General features: G+C 37.8%; 1 protein-coding gene across 3 annotated transcripts in view; it reads right to left on the bottom strand.

Annotated features, from left to right (window-relative positions):
* The window catches only part of BLNK (B cell linker), a 104,140-nt gene that overhangs the window by 55,061 nt on the left and 30,001 nt on the right, over nucleotides 1-19,078 (bottom strand). For all 3 annotated transcript variants that reach the window (XM_075758195.1, XM_075758197.1, XM_075758198.1), the window contains exon 3: nucleotides 16,555-16,601. In XM_075758195.1, the coding sequence (XP_075614310.1) occupies nucleotides 16,555-16,601 (47 nt within the window). The remainder of the gene's footprint in view (nucleotides 1-16,554; nucleotides 16,602-19,078) is intronic.

The following is a 19,078-nucleotide window of genomic DNA, read 5'->3' as shown; positions in this document are numbered from 1 at the left end:
CCTTTTAAATTCTTAAGCTTTGATACTAACACCTTTTTATGAAGACCATTCATGACATTGTCTTCATGTGGATGACAGAATTTGACTATGTTTAGTCTAGGGAACCTAGGGGCCTGTTTGACTTCCTGATCTGGCTTAGCAGCTGAAGCCACATCCTGACTGCATAACGGGGTGAGACTCAGTGATGCAACAGCATCTGCCCGTAGCCTCCTCTGCATGCCAAGAAACCCTGGGAATGTGTCCCAGGCAGGGACTCTGGCACACAGGAGAGATGGGCAATCAAGCTGCAGGAAAGAGTGTGAAAAGTCCAAGCCAGTGTATAGGTACAGCCTTGGCTCTCAGTTGTCATTTCGGAACTTCTAGGATTTCACGTAGTTGAAATAAAAAGCAGAGAATTGTGAACTGTATCATGTAGCACAAAAATTTAGCCATGAGAAGATGACTAAAAAGAATTGCAAATAGATTAGTTTAAAAAATCAATTTACAGTAAATCTTTTTAATGTTTATTTTTATTTTTAATGCTTTGAGGAGACAGTGCTGCATCAAAGGATCTCAATGAACTATGCATGACTATTTCAAGAGGAAGTTATTTTTTACAGATTACATTAATGCTCATAGATACAGTCTAGTGCCTTCAATATATATAAAACAGCTGAGAAACCTGATTTGAAGTGAGCAATCAGTTTGATAACTAGGTTTCAATTTTATTCATAATATGACCATATAGGAGTTACTTTTTGTCTCAGTCGTGCTAGAAAACCCATTTTGTAACCCCTTCTCAATTAGCAAAATTTTGTTTCCAACATTAATAGAGAAGATTGTGCCAAAATTTTTTCTTAGAAGTACTCAGGAGTCAAGGATGCAACTGTTATTTATAGGAAAGAATTCTTCAAGTAGATTTCACCTGTCTTGCCAAGTAGGTAGTGTATTTTTTCATTTTGACTTCCCCTCTTCTGGGGAATGTGGGGAACCACAAGATGTTGCACGTTTTACTTTTAAAAAGACAGCTTTGTGAGCTTTTCCTTGGCTTTTCCTTCAGGAAATCCTGACAAAAGACCAGCAATGTAAGCTCTCCTGAGCAATGTGTAAAATGATTGAAAATTCACTTCAAATATCTGTCTGATTTTTACTGTCTTGAGGTCATAGTATTTCACCTAGCTCAGAGGTACTTCTCCCTGCCTATATCTACATGCTGTCTTAAATCTCTGATAATTGCTTCTAAGAGAGTATTTATTCATACGTAAAGGTCTCTCTCTAAAATTTTAGTCTACTGCTTGAGCTCTGACTTTGGGCTACTACTGGGATAGCACTAAAGGTGAGAGCTCCAACTATGGAAGCAGTGTAATGTGAATGTAAACGTTGCCGGTCAGTAGCAGGAATTTGGCTTGGTCAGTCTGTGTTCACGTGAAAGTCAGGAAATGACTGCTACAGTTCTGTTTTTCAAGGCTGTGGAAGTTTAGTGAAAATAGCTCAAACTGATACCACCTACATCTGAATTGGATAACAGCCCAAATTCATACTACCCGAATCTGAACTGGAATCTGTAGCCATGTTGCAGGCTTTAATTTTTCCTAAAGGCTTGCTATTTTAAAGTATTTTGTATGTATTTGATCTCTTCTGCTTTCAGAATATCCGTAGGAAGACGTGCCAGCAATACGCTGTGGGGATGGAGAGTGGAGGGGAAACAGAGGGTTAGCACTAGACTGTCACATGCTGCCTGGGAGGGTTTTGTGCTTGATCATATGGGTCTGAATGCAAATTTGTGGGACTTGGTACCAGGCCAAAAGAGCACTCAAACTCTATTGTTTAAAACTATGCCAATTTAGATATAGTTTTGTTTCCCCTCAATTTCTATTTCGGTTGATACACTGCCTACTTAACTTACCGTTCAGTGTCCCATAGCTGATGTTTGGAAACCATGAGTTTATGGAACATGATTTCTCAAGACATTCTCTATATTTACTACGTCCTGATTCCTATAAACAGGTGAAACACTGCTGCTTCATGTTTAAAATAATACATCTCTGTTTTTTTTCAAGCATTGCTCTCAGTCTTGTATTAACTAGTCAATTTGAATGGATTTTTTCTATTTCCAGGATGCATATAAGCTGTTTTAAATGAGAAAACACTACTTGTACAGGAAAAGTTACATGTAGACATTTAGTTGTGTCCTAGCAGACGAGAGGAAGGTACCTTTCTGTCCCAAGTATTTTTAAATAATACTAATTTTCAGAAATTTTAGTCTCCTCACTGTGGGTCAAATGGCTCAATGCTACAGTGTTAATTTTGGAAGACTCCTAGCAACTGCACTACAAATCTTAAAGCTTTAATCTGTTACTGCTTTAGATACTAACTGGCGTGTTCAAAGTTGTTCATATAGTAATAGTAGTAGGAGATGCGCTTGAAAATGCAACTCTAAATTTAATTGAATGGGATTTGGGTTTGTCTTTAGGCTCACTGGAGGAAATAGGCCATACGTGTAGGCATGTACTGTGGGGTAGGCAAAGATGTGAGAACAGTAAATTTAGTAGGATTTTCTCATGAAGGGGCTTCCGAGCAAACTCATTTTAGCAGCTGCAGAGAAAATGTGTTTTATTTCTCTGGGGACAAACCCACTGTGTAAAAAGCTGCACTTCTGCTTTTCAGTTTTACTGTCATCTGTTCCACATGCACACAGAAACACAAAATTTGCTCCTTCAGACAGACTAATTATTTAATGTTAAACTGAAAGCGTTTGAGGTCAGATTGCCTTGGAGGCAGTGACCTGTGTTGGAGCCAACTGACAGCCACAGTGACTCTGAAGAATAGCGCTGCTGCTTGGTCTGCAAATCTTACCCCCTTCCAGCAGTCAAGAGGGACTGCAATGGAGATACTCGTAACTGGCCAGCTTTAATCCAGCTCTGATCCTAACCACGGAAGGGAGGGCGCAGGGGCACAGGCTTCTTTGCAGACTGGCAAACCACTCTTGTTTCTGACTTTTATCCAGGGCTTGTATACCCTGCTCTCCATCCTCCTCATCTCTTGCTGCAACTGGATTAAATCTTGGACAAGTTTGCTTCCCTGTCCGTCCTCCTGTTTGGGGTGTGGATTTACCCTGGCACTGAGAATGAGACTTGCACGGGGCAGAGGAGGATGGGGAAGGAGAAACGTTTTGTGTCCTTCCTTTCTGTGTACCTGCTGAGGATCAGTCAGGATTCAGACATAGACAGTGAATGGTCTAAACGTGTTTGTGTCTCTGCTGACAAAATCGCTGTGTATACTCACACAGACAAAATGTTGCACAAACCGAAAGGGATGTATGTATGTATGTTATACAATATGTATAACAATTAGGTTATTCTGGTATAGCGTTGATACTGTTTACATATAACACGATGCCTTCAGTACCTGGAAAACGCTGCAAAACCAATAGTTTTTAAACCACTTCTTTCCTGCACTGGCCTGTAATACATACAGCAAAGGAAAATGGTTGCTGCGTCTCTTTGCTGGCACAATTTGGTAATCTGTACTGCTTCACTTTCTTTTCTTAAGACTGCTGTCTTCTCTTTCTTGGATCACTGGAATTGCCTAACACTACCTTCTGAGAGCAGAAATGTCACTGAACAGGAAAAGTTCCAAAAGTTCTTCTCACCCAAAAGTATAGTGGATTTGAAATACTGCCTTCAAAAAAAGACAGTGAAGTTATCAAGGAGATGGAGGACTTTCTAAAGAAATAAATTTTTATCTTTTAATTAAAAAAGTAGCAAACTACTATTTGAAATAATAACAAGATAACATTTTATGACCAAAGGTGCTATATGGCTGTGAAATTCTCTTCTGTGGAGAAAATTTGCTCAGACTTGTAACTATAGACATGAAATTTTTCTGTTGTCGAAGACTGCAAATTTTGTGAATCATTGCAAAGAAGATGTTTACACAGTTGGTAACTTTAATTGCATTAAGACTACAAAACTGTAGCAGATGAATAGGAGTGCCACACTATATCAGAGTGGGTGGTTATTTTTTATATATCCTATTTTGAATCATTGATTGCTGTAGTGCAGCATTTAATAGAGTTATTTTATAAGTTTGTGGTCATAAGAGCCTGCACCTTTCTACTCTCAGAGTATATCAGAAGAAAAAAATTCTACATATAATATCAAACACTGGTTTCAGAATAACTTTCTACTTTTTTGTCATCCCTCCAGATTTAAAATACAAAGGCAACTCAGGGAGAAGTGAAAGAAGAAAGAAAATTTGATAGAAGTCTACATGTAAAGAAATGTATATATGTAAATTTGAATATTCATTGTATTGCAGTAGCATGTAGTAGTCCTATTATCCCTTTTCATTATATGTTGTTCTAATGGAGAACAAGAAGAAGGCCATTGCATTGAGAAAATTACAATCTAAAATATTTTAGGAATAAAGAAAGTTTCTGTCTGGTAGTTTAGAAATAATATACATAGTCTTACAAGATTTTTAATTTCTGGACACTAGTGGTTTTTACCAGCATCTGCAGTATGGACGTGGGTACTTAAAACTTCTCTGTGCTGTAGAGATCTGCCTGAGGATGTGTTTGTTATACATTTGAAATTGTCCTATTTGTTATTGTCACAATAACGTTGAGTCGAGAATGTGTTTATAAACAGACTGATGAGTGAAGACTAGATTGCTATGTACTATTTATAATTTGAAACTCTTAACAAGGTATATATTATTTGTATAGCTTTTGCTATAAAATATTCATATTAGTTAGCAAATAGGAAGACAATAGTGATAGAATAGAGTCTTTCAGGGAGAAATTATTGATTTTTAAGGTATCTCTTCCTGAAGAGTTGTGATTTCTTTCAAGCTTAAGCCTTCCTCGAGGTTGGTTTACTTTCATCATTCTGTTCACATGAGAATTTCCCCTTTCATGAAAAAGACTCCTCAAAGTATCATGAATTTCTGAAGAAATTATAGATTTCTATTATTACTTTTTATTCCTGATGGAACTGATACCACCAACACTTTCCTGAACCAAAGTTCACAGTGTAAATTTATTTGTTCCAGCACAGTCCATTGGGGTGTTACACCAGCTCAGTGGGTGATGTACTGTTCCTATGCGTGCATACGGAGGCACCCACCCACACCCATTCGCTTGTTCTTGTCTTCCTTAGGCACCTGATTCAGGCTAATGTCACAAACGTCATATGAATTAGACCCTTGAACTGACCCAGGATTGCTTTACTGTAAGTAAGCCAATGCTCAAGAATATTAGAGTAGAAAGATATGCCATAATAAAGGAGCAAAATTTTGAGCTCAGTATAGAAGTGTTGCTAGAAAGACATCATCTGTAAAGCTACATTTGTTATTTATCAGTGTTTTCTTAGAGTTGCTTGCTTTTTTTTTTTTTTTTAAGTTAAAACCCAATAAAGTACCAATGTGGCGGAGGTATATCATACATGTTTAGTACTGCTTTTGGTTAACAGCTGAAATTGTTGAAATTTGGGTTTTATCTGTAATTTTCAATAAATCCTTGGAAAGGAATTGGCTAGCAGGGAATACCTGTAAAACTGTACATGTGAATCATACTTCTATTTCTTTAAAAAGACAAAATAATGACAGGAAATATTTGAATTCAGAATTTTCTTCAGTGTGTATTTGAATCTATATATATTTGTGGGCTATAAGTGGACAAAACCCATCTTGTTATGAATAATTTCTTAAACACTATTTTTACCAGTAATATAAAAAGAGTATAGTTGGTAGTTCATGCTGACATTTCAAGCAGTACAAACAATCCTTTTACTTCCATGATCTTGGACTGTCGTATCTATTCATTAAAGCAACAGCATGGATATGCCTTATATTCCTGTGTATTTGTTCAGAGTATTATTGCTTGAGCCAGAGGAATGAGATAAGGAAGATATATACTGATAAAGGTAATTAGTTATAACAGCCAGATCAGGGATTTAGAAAAGGATCTGATTACTTTTATGAAATGTATGGTAAGGCAAATTAACTGAAATGGTAAGATATTTTTAGGTTATTGTCTGCATTCTGAGAGCTTTGTAAAATAATAAAGAGCCATGAAACTGGGCAGTAAGGAACTAAATAGGAGAAATGACAGAGCTGTGGTAGCAGGTGTCTGAGGAAACTGAAGTGCCAAAATTGTGAAAAAGAAACTGAGACTTAATGCTCTGTCAAGGATATCATTGGAGAGTACCTAAAATGTGCAATGGCAGTGGGTGGAGGAGAATGGAAAACAGGAAAGCTAGTATAAGAACTGTAAAATACATAAAATCTCTTCTTTCCCCCCCTCAGAACTCTTGACTATTAGGAAGAGAAGGAGATTTTCAGACTTTGAAAAATCAGGCACGGCTTGTGGAAGAATGAAATAAAATATTTTTAAAAACAGATCAGGCAATGCTGTTCTATTATAATTTTTAACAGCAGTCTCAGCCCAGACCAAGACAGCTTTGGGCAGGGAGACTGAACTACCTACCTACTCTGGAGAATGCCCTTTCATCCCTCTGTCCTCCAGAAGGTTGATAAAATAACCTGCGAGAAGCGGTCTGAGTAGTCCTAAACTGTTAAATACTGCAGGGAAGCTGCATATACTGCTGTTAGTGTGGCGAGAGGTTGGCCATAGTCAGGCCTGAAAACACTTCACCTCTTCAAGAATTCAGAGCATATCTGCTTTTTACTTCTAAGAACTGTAAACAAACATCACGATTGTAAAGTCAAAGTGCATTTACACTATGTGGTGGATCATGGTGCCAGAGCTGGTGACAACTGAGCAGTCTCTGGAACAAGATGTAGAGGAGCTGCACCTTGAGACAAGGCATTTGAGATCACATACAGCATCCAGTAGTGCAGCTTTCCTGCTTCCGGCAGCTGAGCAGCTCCTGTGCTTGGTGCTACCTCCTCAGTCCCTACGCTGCACCCACTGCAAGTGTGCGGATGCTTTGAAGCACTGAAAGTCAGAGAAAACTAGCATGGAGGTTGTCTTTGAATCTTAATTTCGTAAATATGTGCACTATGATAGTGTCTGTTACAGATGATCTATCCAGAGAGGCATGCTCATGCTCTGAATCATGTGTTGACGAGTGTTAATACCATCTGTCAAGTCGATATGCACAAGTACCGTCATGCCAGTGTCCGTGGTGTTACTAAGGTAGTTCTACATTCCTCACATTGGTGTTGCTTTTGGAAAGGGAGTTTATGAGGAAGGTAAAGAGGTATTTATTTGCATAATGAATGCAATTTCTGCATTTGTTTGGGGCAAATCTTTGAAATATATGTTTTGGGCAAATTTATTAATTCTGTGGGTTGCCACCTGTAGCTGTGCAAGCTGTTTGGTTTCAGGTCTTGAATTCTGTTGCACAAAGGGCTGCTGTGGCATTCCTACCAACTGCACTTAATCTTTGGTCAGGGCAGCTGTGCTGAACAGCCTCTCCTGAAGCTGTTTCAAGTGACTGCTTGCTACAGCACCAACTGTCTGACTTGCAGCTGCAACAGGCCCTCCTGCCACAGTCCCTTACCTTCTCCTTGCAGCTCATCTTGTAGCTTCTCTACTCTGCTTGTCTAGCTGACCCCATTTTTAAGCACACTGCAGTTTTCAAGGTCTCTTATCTCAACCGTTTACCTGTTCTCTTCTCATTTCTGAATTCAAGAAAGTCTGAATGAGAGGATTTAGTACTTTCCTTTGTTATCTTAGAAATACTGCATAGACCACCTGCCATCACAGCACAAACATATGAACTAATGAATGAAGCTCTGCATGGTTATACAAAAGCAAAAAGAGGTTATGTTTTCACTGATTTTCACAGAGGCTAGTCTAAAGTGAGAAGAATGAAATGTCTGTCACCCAGAGAGCATAAATATGTGTTCATAACATGCTGTAAATTAAATATTGTATTTCTTTCAAAAACTGAGAGACTCCAGTTTGGAGACTTGGAGCAAAATGAGCTGAGACATCTGCTCTGTTTTCTGCCCAGTGTGTACTTGAGCTGGGGCACATGTGGAACTCTGCTAAAATGAGATTATAAATTAATAGTCCTTCACACTTCATTGCTTGAATGAGCCAGAAGTTATTTTCTTCTGAGTTTTGAGTCCCAGGTGCAGCACTTTCTGACTACCAAATATGATTTCCTAAAAGGGAAGAAAGACCAGTGAATTGAAACTACAACAACCTCTTCTCTGTGGTCTGATAGAGAAAAGGAAAACACATCAACTGACAGGGTGAAGGAAAAAGATCCTGTCCAGATGTATGATGATGGTGAAGAACCGATCTGTGATTTGGGCAACAGCTTCCATCTCTGGTTCTGCTTCTGGCTTTGTGTACAAACATAAGCAGATCATTTGGGTCTGTGTCTTAAAAGGTGACTTGTTTCTTTGATTTTTGGTACCCAACTTGAGTTGCTCTGCAACTGATATTCTATTGCTGTTTAGGCTGATCTAGAGTACTAATAACGATAAATGTTTCTACTTTCACTAAAACTTAGTGAGATTAAGCTGACTGTTACAGACCTGGCTCTCCCTACAGCTGGAGCAGCATACGCTTTTTTTCAGAGGCCAATCCACTCTTGCTCTTCAAAGAGGGCTAATAGACATCTATTATTATTTAGCACTAGTCTGTCACACTGTTATCAAAAAGAGTCTGTGCTTTATCTTGCTTAATGTCCCTAAAAATGAGCATAGTGTTTCAAATATTAAAGAAACACTTCTATAATTATACTGTTAAACCCACCTCAAATGGCATTCCATAGATGGCTGAGCATGGTAGGGTACCATGGAAGGAGATTGGGCAAGGTTGGCTAATTCTAAAATTTTCTAATTTAGAAGTTCTCCTGTACAGGCTCCAGAACAGAGAGTAATGGAAAATCATGGGGCTGAAGAAGAGGAGGAGACTCTGGAGGCAGTTCTAGGCTTGTACCAATTTATATATTATATATACAGTCATAAGCCAGCTAAGACTGCAATGTCTGCACTTCTCTCTGTATTTTCCTAACTGGGATAGGGAGGATAAAATGTGCCATGGAAGACAATCAGACAACTTGAAACTGGTTTCCATCAGAGGCATCAAGGGTGTTGGGAAGAAAAATTGGGATTTCCTCTGACATCTTCATATCCTATCAGTTCTTTGGTGACCTCCAGACAATATCAACTGGTATTTAATCTGTTTGAGAATGGGATTATTTTCAGTAAGAAAGGATGGGGAAAGAACAAAATTCTTTTAATTCATTGGAGTTTCCAGATACAATTTTCATTAAAATGGAGAAAACCCTCCAACTCTGACAAAGTATCTGTAACCCAGAGGCATTCCTCACCACTGCAATAGTGATAATTCAGTCTAACAGTAGTATGTGCATAAAGAAAGCCTTTTGTTGTATATTCTTTCTACTCAGCCCTAGGGCAGGAATATAGTCCACACAACCTCAAGAACTAAAAACATTGCCAAGTTAGTTTCCACTTTAACCACAGCTGCAATACTGTAGCATGGTAACACCTGAACTGCTACCATTGCAATTTGGAAAGTAGTAAGAACCCAGCAAATATCTGGATAGTGGGACTTGATCAGAAAACACAAACTTGTATATTTTGATATATTTTCAACTTTTGAGAGAATCATATTGCTACTATTTGTAGTATCTTTTTCAAAGGTTGAATGCTGTTTTATTTACAATCTTTAGTGACTTCCAAAGATTCTTGTATACAGGTGTCTGGTTTCTCTCTATAAGCTCTGCAAAATGTAGTTTCTAGCTACATCTTTATTTTTGGTATCAAAACCAGGCTTGTAATCATGGTTATTTCCTGTCAACTTTACTTATATATAAGTATATATATATATCTTATAAGTATATATATATCTTTTATATATATAAGTGTGTATATATATCTTATATATAAAGATACTATACTTAGTATCTTTATACAACTGCAATTGAAGAAATTGTTTAGTGAGAAAGGCCACTGGCGTAAGGGCTTTTTAGACAGTGTGTTTGCTTAAAATACCCTTCATTTAAAATGTTAAGGGATGCTGCAAGACAGGTAAGACTGTTGCCCAAGTACTGCATCTCTGAGTTTGTCTTAATTGTGAACTATAAGCAGATGGTGGGCTGACAGGAGGTGAGTCGCTCATGATCTAAAAGCCATACTGCACAGGACTGAACATAAGGTGATGTACATTGCTCTTCGGCTGAACATATTGCTGGCTTGAATGACTCCCGTATAGGGTTTGATTTTCATCCCACCTAGAACACCATTAATGTAATTCTGCCTTGCATCTCCATGTCCAGTTTAGAAAGATAGTTTGAAAAAGTCTTCTGTGTGGTTGGAGTTGTAGTGATGGACAGAAATAGTTTCTCTCTTGTACAATTTTCTTTATGCATTATTTTCAGTATAAAACAATGCATAAAATACAAATTCCCTGTTTATCTATGGAAAAATATCAAATGTTATTGGAATTAAATAGTGGACAGCATATTTTGCAAAGATACACTACCATAAATTTTTGGCAAATTTCAAAAATGTGGCAAAGGTTGGTTAGAAGATTGGATTGGATTTCCTTAGTACTAAGAGAAATGCCCATTTATAGATTCATAGTACTGGAATGCATCTGTCTCTGTTCACCTGACTAGGTACTTCTTTTGACATGGAGCTGAGATGGGGAAGGAGCTATGATTAAACTGTGGTCTCAGGTTCAAATACTGTGGTCTATGGTGGTGCCACAAGGCTTTTAACACTGTGATCTTTCCATTCTTTCATTGTTAAGCTTTTTGCTTGTTTTTAGATCCAAGATAGCATGGTGAACGGTCTGGTTACAAGAGCAGAAGTGAGCTTCCTAGAAGAACTTGGAACACAATATGCTCCTCAGCTGTGAGGGGATCTTTCCATCATCTCAAGTAACCACTGTCATTGCAAACCTCTCTATTGCTTATGGCAGGATGGAAGAGAAACTGCTGTAATGCAAGTGTCTGTTGCCCCCTTTCTGCTGCAGGAGTGTAATATTCTCTGCTGCTGTAAAAGGAGGCAAGATGGTGTTGCTTTGCTGAGCAAATATTTCCTAGATCCTCCTGTGAACAGGACAATATCCAGAATTAATTCTAATCAGCAGGCAATGGCTGCCTCTGTAAATATTTGATGCCTGAGCAGACTTTTGTCAGCCTTTCTATGCTAAAAATGAGTAAATGATATATAAAAATGTGATTTAAAGTCAAATTCAGATACTTTCATTTTTCTTTGGAGTGTATATGGCTAACAAGGAAGCGTCCTGTAGTATGTTTCTGTGACACTGTAGTGGTTATGTACTAGAAACCTCTTTTGGTTTCTTTTAGGTATCATTTTTATTGGGAGGTCACTCTATGAAGAGATATCTTCTGAACTTGCAGCTCTGGCCTTTTCCAGTTTTGGCAATAAGTGGAGATTTTTAAAGTGGCATTTAAGGTACAACAAAAACTAAGGAAAGCGAGGAACTGTATCTATATTTAGACATAAAACATTCAACCTGAGTCAGCACTGGTATGTAAAGGATATAGGGTACTTAAAAATCCATTATGGTATATCCCAAGGAGAGGGGAAAACCTTTCCTGCTTACTAAATATTGCAATAGACGTCATCTACCACCTTTGCTTTTTCAGCTTGGAGCTTTCGCTGGAGTGGGGAAAGTCCAAATGCAGATTGTCACAAGATTTCTGTACTGCTGCATGTTGCTTAAAGAGACAGCAAAAACTCTTTGCTATTTCTTAAGGAAATGGTCTAATTCTCATAGAAATTTCATTGATTTTATTAGTATTTTTATTAGAATTTGTCTTTGTTTAGGCAAACTAATCTACTAAAATAAAGATATAGGTGCAAGAAATCAAAATATTTCAAAATGAAACTGAAAGTATCATGTTGCACACCCTACATTTATTAACTAAGAATAAATTTAATGATAATGCCTATGTAATCCCTCCCCCCCAACAGGATTACAAAATTCTCTACATGTTAAATTTTGATGTCATTTTAGTCTGTTAGAAGTCTACTAATTCATTTCTTGACTTTTATTTTATTCTTAATTTTAACTATTGTCTTAATGTTTATGCCTTCAATTTTCCTGTCTTATTAATGAGAAGTAAAAAATGTAATGGAAGAAAATGCACTATGCCTGCAAGTGTTTGAGACAATGATTCTCGCTAGAATGCACTGAAGTGTTTGACTAAATTGTGGAGGAAAGATGGGTGTAAATCTCTGTCACGAGTACACTAGAATGAATTTTGCTGGCGGAGGCCTGTTTGCCCTTTGAACCATCACCCTCTTTTGTTGCCTGCAAGCCTGGGGTGGCCCCTGGCAGCACAGAGATCTGTCTGGCAGCTGCAGCGATGGCAGCGTTGGCCACTGCTCGGCCAGTATTCTCCACAATGTTCAGATGTCCCTAATTCATGTAACTTCTGTGGCCCTGTGGCATCACAGCTGCTGAATGGGACCTTGGGAAGCAAGTTATGGCTTTCACCTGCACTGCAGTTGTACAGTTTTCCTTACTATTTTAAGTAAAGACATAATTCCTGATGCTTTTCCATTATATAACTCCGATGAGATAGGGAAATTGCATTATTTCTGCACTGCAGGTAGGAAAGGAAGCAGGGAATGCAAAAATAATTTAGCTGAGTTTGCTTAGGCAAAACAAGGTCTCAAATCCACATTTATGAAATCCAGGTTTGGTGATTTATTGGACACCATCGCTCCAAAAGATTTTGCCTTATAAACTCTCTCCTGGCCCAGCTACAAAGGGCCTAAGAGGGGATCCAGGCCTTTGCACCTGGTGTATGGAGAACTTGTCCGTGGAATTAAATGTTGATAGCTGTAAAAAAGCTGAAAAGTCAATTTTCCACATTAGGTTATTTACGTTCCTTAATGAAGAAATAGAAGAAAAAATGTGAGTGGAGGGGGTGGGATGAAAAAGGAGTTAATATGTATAAAGTTTCTAGTTCTTGCAGTTTGAATTATGCAAGTGCAGACGTTTCAAGTGGAATAGCTCAGCATTACAAAGGTACTTTCCTGATATGTAACATCTCTTACAACTGAGAATTTATTCATATGTCTCAGTAAAACACATCTCCTTTGCTTGGAAGGCAAGGATGAAAAAATTCAGTGTGGAGTTATTAAACATTATGAACAAATGAAAAATAAAAGTTAGAAATTAATCTAGAAATCAATCTTAATTGCAGAACACTTACTTGATTTATGAATAGCAATTTTTTCTGCATATATTATGAATTCCTGGCAAAATAAACTAGTAACATTTTTCTCAGCAGTGAAAATTGGTAGATGTTTATTTCAATAAAAGGAGATCAAGTGCTGCCCACACCATAATTAAACAATGCTTGTAATTATGTGTTCCTTATCACAGCTCACTTATTATCCAGGATCTTCCATAACTGCATGTTGCTATATACAAATGGTAAACTCAAGACTTGACATCTCATACCTGATTTGTGGGTGAAGATTTCTCATTTACCTAGCAATCCGACAGCCAGAATAGGCTTCTGAATTTACATGCGATAGAGAGCACTGATTTTGTGATGAAAGATTCCAGTCCTGATTTTGGAAAACAGTCCCCAGAGCTCATGAGTTGAGAGCAAAATTTATTCTGAGTTTGATTTGGGGTGAATTTCTAATCACATTAGCTATAAAGAAGGCCCTTTAACTTCACGGGCCCTGGGAAAGTGAAACTTGAGTAGGCTGAAAGCATTGTGAAAGAACTCCTGCATAAACATCTGACACTGTAAGTCTTGGGCTATCTACACTGAGGTGATTGAGCCATAATTACATTTCTTTCTCAACATGTGCTTCCAAATTATGGATATTTAATGGAGTTATACCTTATATGCCAGCTTTGCTGAATACAGTTATAAATACCAATCTTATTTGCACTGCTTATTAAAATGTTAAGTAAAGATAGCAAGACAGCATGTTTGGAAAGCACTTAAGTTCCAGTATTCTGAAATATCTGTGGTATGAGGTCGATTTTGACATCTGCGCTCTCTTAAGGAGTGCTCCTGAATATAGTCTGGTGTTCTATACAGTGTTCTTCCTGGCATAAATTTTAACACTGAATAAAAGAGCCCATGGCTGTAATCAGTGGGATGTTTGAGACTTCTCCGATGGGAAGTATCTCGAAAGTGCTGTTGTCCTGCCATTCTTGAGAGTGAAGTTGTCCAGTGTTTTGGATGACCCCAGGCTTTCAGGGTGAGAGCATATCAACGGATTCTGCTGTGTGGAGTGAAAAATACAATGGTGCTTCTGCAGGAGGAAGGGCTTTAAGCAAAGCTCAAGATTTCAACATGATGTCAGGACTGCTGAAAACAAATAAACCTGTGAGAGCAGTTTGTTGCACAACCCTGGCACGCAGCTCCAGAGAGCATTTGGACCAGTGCCTCAGTACTCTGCTGTCCCACGTTTGAAAGCAGCCCCTTTCTTCTGTTATTGTTTTGGGAAGTGGGGAAGGAAATCTTTCACAATTGCATTTCAGGAATAGGATAGGACACCAGTAGAGATTGCACCTTGATAATTTCACTGCTATATTCAGTATCTGCTCAGAAGCAAGCTCGGTAGACCTGTGGCTTTAAGTGTTGATGAGAACTAGTTTGCATCAGGCTGTCATTAGGCTGTCAAAGCCAATGCTAATTGAATTACAGAATATAATAAAAGTCTTCATGAAAAGCATAGTGCCAAAAAAGCTTATTTCAGGGTATCAGAATTACTACGCTAAACTGTTCCCAGAGAAAACATTTTGTCTTTTTTGGCCCTGTTATCTTTTTCCCCTGTAGAGAACAGGTATAGTATTGACAAGCAGGAAAAGATCCTTCCATTAAGTTAGTGGAGGTATTTGGTGCAGAAGTCAGGGAAGTTATACCCATGCACAGCTGCAGATTGCTCCTGGTACATCTGTGATGGGATTTCCTAGCAGAATGTAGAATAATGGCATAGTTTAGTTCACAGAGCATTTATAGCCTTTTAGACTCAAAATCTTTCTTATGGAAAAGAACACCAAGTTTTGCACTAGCAAGAACTAGAATGGGAAAGGCAAAGAGCTTGCCAGGGGATCTAGCTTCTGTCTAATGAAGCCCCATGAAGAAACTTTCAGAACATGTCACTGCCAGGAGAAAAACAGGATTTTAGTCTCAACTTGTCTGGCAATTACTATTTTTCTCTTTATCTCTCCTTAGTGTTTTGGTCCATTGGGGATTACCTGCTGTATGAACAGGCTTGAACAGGCCTGTTCATCTGGCTTAGGTGGATCAGTGTAGACCTTTCCCAGTTAAAACATGCAAACTGTTTGAGTGCTACAAACTCAGGCGGTTTTGCAACAGCAAGTAGCAAGATATAAGAGCAACAGATTTTAGAGTGAAAATCAGTGCTAGGGACATGACATCCACACCGTGCATTTCAGGAGTTTTATTACTTTGGACTTACCTACTTTAGTCTTTTGTTTTATACTTGACCACAGAATTCATATTACAAAATACTTTTGTTATTCCAATTTACAATTTGAAAATCCAAAGCTTGAATACCAACATCAGCAGAAGTGCAACTCTTGGTCTCAGTTCAGTGGACTTCTGTTTGGCCCAATATTGTAGTGGGTCAGATTCATGTATTCATTCAGAAACAGAAATCACACCACTGGTTAACTTTATAGTTGTGATCTCTACATTTTCTCTCAAAATGATCTCCCATTAGAATTAATTATTTTGCAAGAATGTCCTTTCCTTACACATCGAGTTAATTATTAAAACAAACCCAGAAGAACATTAACTTATGCTCTCATCAAATTCTCATCAATAGGAATAGGATTTTAAAATCCTGTTTTTTGGAGGGTAAAAATGCCTGTTTCTTACCAATAGAGTGGGATTTGAAAAACAGTTCTGGTTTTTTAAATAGATATAATATTTTCCCAGCTAGGGAAAAAAAACCCTACATGGACTAACAACAACCATTTGGTGTACACCAACTCCATATGAAATGGAACTTCTCTTGGTTTCATTGGCTCATAGAGAAAACTCCCTAATATTATTTCTGTGCAGTAATACAAGAAAAATAATATACTGGAACATTAAGGATATCCTTCTAAATGAACTTGATTTGTCACAACTTACAAGAAGGCATTTTCCTAAGTGTAACACTTTTCTTATTTAGTACTTTATTTAAATTCTATTTATAAATTACTTTCAACATAGCACTTTGTTAATTTGATCACTTAAATTGATCCCTAAGAAGCAGATACACTATACAAGTATCTGTATTCCGGAAGAAGCTGAAGTTGTACTTTTCCTAATATTAAGGTTGTCCCTGTGTGTTCTGGGGAAGAATATCACTCAGCAGCTGCTGGAGAAGAGACTTTCTTGTCAGCTGATCTGAACCACAGTTCTTGTCAACCTTCCAGCATCCTAATCCTGAAGAAGTTCTACCCACATCAAGTAATGCCCTTCACATGAGGAAGAGGTTTCAATTCTCATTTTTGCTTATTTACTAACAAACAGAGAAACTGTCAGAGTACAATAGAGTATTAGTCATTAATGGGGAAGCAGAAAATAATGAGAAACTTACGGCTGGTGCATTATTTTGAATCGGCTCAGCTCATAATCTGATACATTCTGAAAAGAAAGAAAACAAGTTTTATATTTTAAATAAAGATCAATTTAATCAGGACCAATCCATTAAATGAATTGCATGACATTTTAAATAGTGAACTAAGCAAAGACCTAAAAAATAGTTTTGAGTTTTGTAGCTACATGGTTGTCTCATCTTGGTTAATGCTTAACTTTTTATTACTGGCCTGTTGTAACATTTCTGGAAAGCTGGTCGCACACACTACATTGTTAAACTGGAATTTAACTGGGCATGTGGCAGGTTAAATTATGCTGGTTAATGAATCATTAAAAAAGCGATAAGCAAGCCATTTTCTATGGTCTCTTTCCAGCTTCACCACAGAATTTCTTTGAGGTTTGTTACTGAAATCAGCAGATTAGTATAACAATGGCGGAGTTGAAGATTACTTTAACAATGGTTGGGAGCCTATTAAGTCCCAGTTTGGTCTGCTCTTGTGCTAGACTTCTGCATGACTCCTCAACCCATGAAAAACTGGGTATGAAAAAGAAATAGAATTTTTAGTGTGCTACCTTGGCACATACAATGCCCATTAACTGCACAAGCTAATTTGGGTACTGGAAACAGTTTTGCCAAATCATTTCAATAGTTTGTGTAGCTCCGTATACCTTTCATTTCAACGTGCCAGAGTCCATGCACTGCACTAAAGCGGCAGAAGTATATCTGATGTTCAAGCTAGTGTGCCGCTTGCAGCTGAACTTATGTCAGAGTTTTAAGCTAGTCTAAGTTAAACCTTTTTTATCTATGGATTTTCCTTTAGTGCAAAATTTCCAGTAAAATCTCTGGATTGTACCCAGACCAAGTGTGTTGATTGCATGGTTTCAGTCCAGAAACCTGCTAATGCTAAAATGCCCTCTATCTCAGCACGGATTTCAACAGAGGATAGATCAGGCTGAAAACATGTCCATTTAATAGATGCAATTCTAACTCTCCTATTTTTGTGTCAGGAAGAGGAAATTAATTTGCTTGTTTCCTGAGACTTCCTAGGCTCACCCATAATGGATGTGAAATCTCTGAAACGGGTACTTTCCAGTGACTTCAGTGAAACTGAGTTCATTGTAATATGATTGATGTTTGCCCAGCTTTATCTGTTTTTCTGAATAACCCCCCAGCCATCAGTCCCATTCCAAACTGTTTTGCCTTTCCTCTCACTGTCTCATCAGCATGATAGATGAGTTTGTGTCAGGCATACAAAATGAGACACTAATAACAAGTGTATGAGACAAGGAGATCAAGTGGAGAACATGTAAGATCTCACAGAAAATATATTTCCTCAGTCTGTATTTAAATTCAAGTGAATCTCTGTATTTCTTTAAGTTCTTTGATATATTTGTTGTGAAAATATGCCATTTCAGACACTAGAGAACCCCGTACATTTAATACTTAGCCTGTAATTATACTGTAACAAAAAGCAGCTGCATATCTACATGTAGTACGTATGCTAATTAGCAGATGATCTAGCAGATCTAGAAATCACCAAATTCCTGAGGAAATTTAAAACTATATTGAGCTGTTTGATTGACACACAGGCCCATCTGGGCTTGTTCAGACTTTGTCAGCTGTGATGACTCACCAAATTGCCTCTGCAGATCAATGACCAGCAATATTAGGGCTACTTCCTCCCCTGTTATTGCACCCTCTGAATAAGAGGAGGAAGTAGCTATGCTTTTTGTTGTAAGCATTTGATTTTTGTTCACTCACTTTTCTTTGCAAAATAGACTACTTAAACCTTTTCTTGAGTGTATTAAGATTGCTGAGGTATAATTGCTTGGTGATTACAGCCAAATAGCTTGTGTAATTCTCCCTGACCTTCCAAGCTGGTGTTTGCTGGAATGTGCTGTTTAAGCACCACTCTGCTGTAAGCAGCTCTTTCCATGCAGGCAAGTGCTGTGCGTATGGTCAGATCAAGCACTTTTTAAACTAGCAATTGAGCTTGGTAGAGGAGGGAGCTATGGATCTAAGCACTTCCTATACTAGTGAATGTTCTGTATAGAGGGTTTTAACTTGATTACTTTTTTGTCTGAGGCAGTGTTCAATAAGGGGAATTAAGTTATGAGCTTCCCTGAAGTTTCAGGAGGTTGGCATCTATGGGTCCAGCTAAAAAATATCTTTGTTTGTGGTTTTTTTCTTTTTTTTTTCTTTTTTCTCTCCAGTAAATTGCACCATTGATTGCAATTAAGAGCTGCTGCTGCCGTATTTTAGCAACAAAATTCTGGTCTTAGGAAAGAGTACAAAAATATGTTGCAAGCTTAACATTTTTGAAAATATGTGGTAGCTTCTGTAAGAAGATGACTAATTTTTCCAGGTTTTAATCACCCATTGCTCCTGTTGTTGCTTATGATATACATTGTTAGTGATTCATATTGGAATGAATGGAATATATTGGAAATAAGTATGTGTGATAAACAAGAAGTTTCCTGGAGGGATATCAGTTGCCAAATATACAACGAGGAACTAAATGGTC

This window comes from Balearica regulorum, chromosome 7, assembly GCF_011004875.1.
Source record: "Balearica regulorum gibbericeps isolate bBalReg1 chromosome 7, bBalReg1.pri, whole genome shotgun sequence".
Classification (NCBI taxonomy): domain Eukaryota; kingdom Metazoa; phylum Chordata; class Aves; order Gruiformes; family Gruidae; genus Balearica; species Balearica regulorum.
This window is presented reverse-complemented; position numbering and strand designations above follow the sequence as displayed.